At 51.5% G+C, this 7,127-nt stretch overlaps 1 protein-coding gene across 3 annotated transcripts in view; it reads right to left on the bottom strand.

The window, feature by feature from the left end:
• The window catches only part of LOC139104099 (N-acetylglucosamine-6-sulfatase), a 45,972-nt gene that overhangs the window by 3,897 nt on the left and 34,948 nt on the right, over nucleotides 1-7,127 (bottom strand). For 2 of the 3 annotated variants that reach the window (XM_070659326.1, XM_070659327.1), the window contains exon 11: nucleotides 6,829-7,126. The exons of the other annotated variant lie outside the window; for it this stretch is intronic. In XM_070659326.1, the coding sequence (XP_070515427.1) occupies nucleotides 6,960-7,126 (167 nt within the window). In that variant the 3' untranslated portion in view covers nucleotides 6,829-6,959. Of the gene's footprint in view, nucleotides 1-6,828; nucleotide 7,127 lie in introns of those variants that run through there. 3 annotated transcript variants of the gene reach the window in all.

The following is a 7,127-nucleotide window of genomic DNA, read 5'->3' as shown; positions in this document are numbered from 1 at the left end:
TTTCCGTTTCCGTCTTTCGTATAAATATTTTTCGCATTATACGGCGATATAAATAGAACCTCGGGCTTATATACGTTTTGATCCTCCTTCTCGCGTGTCACGGCCATGCGAATTAAGACACGTGTGTCACCGCGCGAAGGGTTCCCGCCGCGCGCGCGTAATCGAGGAAGAAGGGCCCTCAATTTCCCAGCCCTTTGAAACCGAGACGGACCCTTTTCAACGTCCGTGTCGCTCTCGAGGTGGAAACATCCAAATATTTTCATTTAGATGGGCCCATTTTGCGGAGGGCGGATCGCGCCATTTTTCGCGGAGCGTTCCTTTTCACGGAGAAATCGATCACGGTCCCGAATCGGGGGTGCGAGGCGGCCAGAGGGGGGAGCTAGAGCACCTTTCTCGCCAGGAATCTTTCTCCGCGCGAGCGGGATGCCGGGCCAAAAGATCCCCGGACCGATTCCCGCAGTCGCTGCATAAAGAGGCGGATTACACGGTGTCCATTTCAGGCGTACAAGGAACTAGTGTTTGCGGTAAGTCTTCCTCATCTCTTTCTCTCTCTTCATCCCCCTCGATCTCCTTCCTTCGTTTTGGAGTCCTCCGGGGTCCTGCGGGCGTATATCGAACCGGTAGGGGCCATTATCTTCGCTGTTTTGCCGATTCAATTGTGTGTGCGGTGAAAGGCGGCGTTTAACAAGAGTTTAATAAAAGGCAAACAGCGTTGGATCGTCGGTCGTCCTCTCTCGCGGGCCATCTTCTTCATTCTTCCGCTCCCGCGCGCGCGAAAACCGCCCTTTTTCTCTCTCTGTTTTCTCTCTCTCCCTTCCCTCGCCTATCACATGTTCTTCCTCGAAGGGATTACCCGGGGAAAACCTCTGGGCCTGTCGGTCTGAAGAAAAGAGGGAACACACGCGAAAGGGAAAAAGATTCGAGAAAGGATCGCAGCTGCCACGCACCGATTGGCCTGACTAAAAAAAAAAAAAAAGAAGAAAAAAAAGTAGCGATTTCTCTCGCTCATCCATCGCATTTCGGTTTTCGCTGATCCGCGCGGACGGATGGACGAGAAATAGAACGATACGTATTCCCGTGGACAGAAGAAGCCACACAGGGAGCGGACGGGCGAACGTTCCGTCAATCGCAAGTAAGAACTCTGAAAAGCTCGTCAGATCAACGAGCTTACCTTCAAAGCGCCTTAAATACCTACGCGTTTCGCCGGAGTACGAGATAATTTTTAAAAATTTCGTGCGGCTAGCCCGGCGAAATTAAACGAAACAATTTTTACGGTAAGAACTTTAATAAAAAAAATAAAATAAAAATAAAAAAATTAATGGATGCTCTTCGCAGCGTCCTCCTCAAAGGTTCAATACATCCTCGGAAGAGGAATATCTTCTTCTGCCTCTAAAAAGGTCGACTCACGTTTCTCTCCGCGCGATAAAACGTCCACGAAACTCAGCCGTTCAATTATCGCTCCGAGACATTTGAGACATTCCCCCGCACGAAAACGATCGATCGATCGTTAAATCGCAAAATCCGCCCTTTCCTTTCCTCTATTTTTTTTTTTTTCTCTCTCTCATTTCTCTTCTCCTTTTTTTTCTTCTTTTTGCGCGCGGCAGAACGGGCGAACTAAGTAAGTCAGTAACCCAGTGGAAGCTCGCCTAGGGCGGTTTCTCCCCTCCGTTCCCCGCTCGGCTCCCCCCGTCAGCCGATCGATCAGTTCTGATGTAATTATCCAAACGTTGAATTTTTTATCGCGGTGAAACAATAACGCATTTTCAGAGCAAACAGCATCGCTCACCGAAGGCCGCGGGGGCAGCTCGCGCCGCTCTGGGGGGCACTCGCGTCGTCCGCTTGTGCCCCCGGTGTTTACGCAACGGTGTAATAGAATAATCTGCGCCCGTTACGCGGGCCGAGAAATCGGGGGATGACGGTGCATCGCGCGTCGAAAGTTCCGTATCTTTGTTTGTCGCGCCGCAACGATTTCCGGTAGCGTTCACGCGCGTTTCCCGAAAGAATGGTAATCACAAAACGCGCGCTTTCATCCCCCACGCTCGCTCCACGCCACCCGTAATTATCATCATCCCATCGAGGGTCACGTCGCGAAGGGATTTCATCAGCGGGAAAGGAAAAAGTAATATTTCAATACCGTAATGTTTCAGGATTTTTGTCGCCGAGAGTTACGATCTGCGGACCAGTCTCATGTTATGTATTTTCACGATGAGGCTTTATGTACGGATAATCATTGCCAATTTCGCAATCGAGCGCCTTTGAGTTTCGTACGCCCACGGGGAACGAATTTTCTGAACGCGGATATTAAAGACCGCCCTTTATCAACCGTTTAATGCCGTTATCACCTTCAATTAAGCCATTCCCGGCTATTAACTCGCACCTCCGGATTTAATCATTATGCCGCTGCACAATCGGGTTGCATTGTGCACTGTATAATGTGCCATACAATATTATTATACTATTATACGGTTTACGGTGATAAGTTAATGCGCCCGCCGATGGAAAATCTTACGCGCCCTCGCGAGATAACTTGGCGGTGTTTAGCGACGGATAGGGGATGACACTCGACGAGACGCGTTGTGTTTCCCGATGCGAGCCGGCGCATCATTCAAGGACCGGGTGGTACAGGGGTGAGGGAGGGGAGGGGGGGAGGAAAAGGGGGTGAGTTTAGGTCGCGGAGAATAGGGGTAATCCCGTGCTACACGAAAACCTCATCGGGCTTTGCCGGGCGCAAGACGCAGAATCAACAAATCCACCGGGATTAGATAACATCCCACGGGATTGCCGCGGTTCTCCGCCGATATCCTCCGTCGAATCGCGCCGGAGAAGTGCCGCCCGTTGTTAGCCCACCGAGTTATTGGTATCACTTAACGAAATCCGTCGGATACGGCTTTAAAGGGCCCGGCCATTCTCGCCCACTCGGCTGCTCGCGAGTACCACCACGTATATGTGAAGCACGCTCCTATTTATTTATTTATTTGCTTGTTTGCCGGCTGATTTATTTAGCGCGATAGCTCCGTACGACAATTAGCGAGGCCGTGGCCCCTCGTTCTCACCGTATTTTACGATAATGTGGCACGTTTGGTGAACAAAGTGACCGATCTTCGTCGATTCTCTTCGCTCTTTATAAATTTGGGGGACAGAAAGAAAAAGAAGGAACGGCTCTCCCTCGCTTAAAATCGAAGCCGAATTAATTAGAGAGTTAAAAAAAAAAAAAGAAAGAAAAATTATCGAAAAGTGAGATGTCTTTTTTTCGGTAGCCAACTATCCGTTGTATCCAGCGTTGATTTCCTAGCGGGTCGCCAGTGAAATTGGCGGTGCTTTGGACGAATACGTATTTTTTTTTATCTCGTCTCCTCCTCCTCCACCCTCCGTTTTTTTTAAATTTAACCGTATACCTTACGGCGATGACTAATTACGCTTGTCGCCTGGACAGGAAACGCACTATTTGCCGGTGTCGCGTATCGGGTCCAATTTTAATGGCGTCGACATCGAAAAATGTGCACTCGGCAAGAAGCGGAGTTGATTTTTCCGGCGTGGCCGCGCGCTATTTTTTTCGCTCGCGCCCCGGCGTCCCCCTTACCTTTCCCCGTTTCGCCCGACGTTTATTTCGATTTTTTTTTTTTTTTTTTTTTTTTTTTGTTGGGTACGCTCGGTCACCTGAAAAGGAATAGGTGAAAACTGTTAATTGGTTCCCTGCTGAAAATACGGCGGTGTGGCCGCCGGCTGGTTGCGACGCGTTTTAAGCAGAGGCGTGTGCGTGGGACGCCTGGTCCACCGTCGCGTTCGTGTGCGCGGCCCGGCCACACGCATAACCGCGTACACGTATACGCATATATAAAATATATGTGCATGCAGACGCGCAAACGCGCGTTGCACGCGTGCAACGAGCGTCAAGGAGTGTAGAGCGTGCTCCGGCAGCGTGTCCGTCCAATTATGGAAAATTAATTGGCGATTGGTGACTCGGGGCGATGCGAGCATAGTTCAGCGTCGAATAAACTTCCTTTGTATTCCGATCAGCCTTTGACAGCGGTGTAATAATTAAAGTAATTAACGTGCATGCCAATAAATTTGAGATCGTTGCGCATCGTCGCGCGGTACGAGCGCGAACAATTATTCGCCGCGCGTATATCTATGTACATTTATACACGCCGCACGGGTACATATCACGCATGTACGAATGCACATAAGGCCGTACATAAGACACGTACATATGTATCCCCGGGTGCGGGGGGTGCGTGCGAGCCACCCGGCGATTTCGAGTTCTCAATAATAACTGGTAGAATCCCGCGTAATTATAGGGACGCACGATGTTTCGCGTAAAGTTTGCGTAATACTTTCACCGGCGGAGAGCCGTGGCCGCGTTGAAATTCCTCGCGGAAACCCTTCGTCGTCGGTAAGCCCTAACCGGGTCGTTAAAATCACGGATCGTCGCGATTGATCCTCGACTTGCGAGGAGACGAGCCGCAAGCTGCGCCGTGAGCGCTCTCGAGCCCGGGGTTGTAAAACGAATCGCGGTGGTTTCTTACCGGGCCCGACGAACCGGCGGAGAAGGGCCCTCTTCGAAAAGGGTGTAAGAGAGAGCGTAAAAATCGCCGGCCCACCCGAATCCGGGAACGGAGCAAATATTTACGGGGCACCGTAATCGACTACGCTTAATCCTCTGTGAAACCCGCGCGAACAATCACGGCCGGGTAGATTAAGACACGGCCGTCTTTCTTCTCCCTCCCAGCCCTCGCTTTATTGTCCCTGAAAATTCGGCGTCCTTTGAAGAACGCGCGAGCGGCCGAGGGTGCGCGGATATCCCGCGGAGGAACAATATTTGCACGTTGCATTACGAGCCGCGCGACGCGAGCCGTGAAAATATTAATTTTACGAGACACATCCGCGACTCGCGGCTGGAAGTGGACTTTCCCTCGTGATCCTCTCGCTCGCGATCCTTTTTCGCACCCGTGCGGGCGCTGTTTTTTACAACTACTCGGACTAATCCGCGAACTCCGTCGAGAGATTAGCGAATAAAGGGCCACCGGGCGGAGAGCACTCTAAGTCGCATTCATCTTGCGGCCGCGGCGTCAAAGCCGCCGGCCGTTCGCCCTTCGCGAGAAAAATTTCAGGGATTAAATCAAGTAATAGTATAAGTTGCGCTTGTCGCGCGGAAATCCTCCTCGCTGTTGTTCAGCGAGATAGACGTGCAAAGATGATTTATTTTAATTAAGTGACGCGGCACTTTGTCCATTCCGACTAAATGCTTTCGAGGAAAAGAAAAAGAAGTCTTTAACGTCGGCTTTAAAATAATAGGATGAAATTTTTGAATTATGCATTTTTGCAGGCGAGGGTCTCCCCTCTGCTCGACCCGGGTGAGAACGCCTGAATATTCCACGAGGCAGAGCCGCCTCTATCGGCTCTGCTACAATTATTTCGAGTCCGGGAAGGCAAGAAGGCGTGCAGTCAGATGTAACCGAGACCGTCGAGCGAAGATGCCGGCAAGAGACTTCGGAAGCTGGAGAAAATCAGGTATCGGCCGTCCACCCGACACCCCGCGGCTACGCTTTTAAGAATATATCGACGCGGGTGCTTTTCCCAGCGATTCGCCCTCACGAAAGGGCGAGAAAGAGAGAGAGAAGCGGAGGAGCGGGCGGAGGTAGAGAGGGCGAGATCCACTTAGCACGCCGCTTAGACGCGAAAACATCTGTATTGTCACTGCATTAGCGCCGAGGATTCATCCCCCCGTGATTGCCGGGGAAAATTGTAATCTTTTTCGTGGAAGCCGCCCCGCCGGGAACGCTCCTTAAAGCGAGAGAAGTCCTCCTGCGAGAAAGTGAGAGGCTCGATCCCGAGGAAGGATTCGTGAATCTGCAAAAGGAACGATACCGGTGTGCGAGAGAAACACGGCGCTCGCTCTCGTTTCACGTCTCTTTTAGAAATCACATCTTTTTATCGTCGCTCGATTGAGATTCATTGTGCATTCAAGACGGTGCCGACTTACACCGCACGTGCCCTCCTCCTATCCTCCAGTCCTTGCTGGGCCGCGCAGGGTCGAGCTGAACTTATTTAACTTGGCCGCCTCACCTCCTTCGGAAAGCGAAGCGGCAACTCATTTGTAATTCATGATATCTGGCTGCCGGGCTCGGCATGCCGATTACGAAATCGCAAACTCGTTCGGCGTTTCTCGTTCTCGGGCGGGGCACGGTCAAGTCCGCCCGCGGATCAAGTAATCGCAAAAAGACCATCGGCAGATCAAAAGATATATATATATTCGCGATGGCCCGGTTCTCAGTTCAGTTTCTAATAAAATTCACGATGTATCCGCGAACAATGGCCGTCGCTGCGAGAAGGGAAAACGAGGGTTGTTCATTCCTCTCTCCTCGAGAGAATTCCTCTCGCGGATCCTCGCGCGCGCTCGCACGCGAGGTAGGCCGTCTGTCATCCTCGGGGTTTCGACAACGGCCTAAACCGGTAGGTAGATAAGTAGGTAGACAGGCGGATAGGTGGGCATAATACGCGTACACGAATCGCAGAATGTGGGATCCGGTTCGCCGGATCGGGCGTACGATTAACGTACGGATTAGGATTAAGCCTCGACGTGGATCTCGCTGCGGACGTCGGGGAGGCCGATACCTCGGAGGGTCGAAAGGAGGGGCTCGAGGGGTAGACAGGGTGGCCGCGCGCGCGCGGGGGGGCACCTAAAATATCGGGGGGCGGCATGTACGGCGGCCCAGTAGAAAAAAAAAAAAAAAGAAGACAGAGGGGAGGAGAGAGAAAATGTTTTTCACGCTTGATTCCTCGTGTATCACGGTGCCCTCGTTCGCCATTATAAGGACAGGAGGGAGACGACAGTCAATGCACATTACAACGGTTTTATGTTATTAATACGGATGCATTGGCCGGGATTTGAATAATTGAACAGATCTGCGCGGATTCGCTAGATAGGTAGGTATGGCTCTCTCTTCTTCTCCTACCCCTCAGTCCCTCGTTTTCCCTTCCTGTACCGTTCGTTCTCTCTTTCTCTCTCTCTGTCTCTCTCTCTTCTCTGGTCCCGCGCAACCGCCATAATCCAGATCTACCAACGCCTGAGTTTCCGCGTGGGGTTCATCGCGTTCGCATTGGAGTTTGCGCCTGCTATTTGATCC

Source organism: Cardiocondyla obscurior, linkage group LG07 (genome assembly GCF_019399895.1).
Source record: "Cardiocondyla obscurior isolate alpha-2009 linkage group LG07, Cobs3.1, whole genome shotgun sequence".
NCBI lineage: Eukaryota > Metazoa > Arthropoda > Insecta > Hymenoptera > Formicidae > Cardiocondyla > Cardiocondyla obscurior.
Note: the sequence above shows the minus strand (reverse complement) of the source record. Positions and strands in the feature narration are given on the sequence as shown.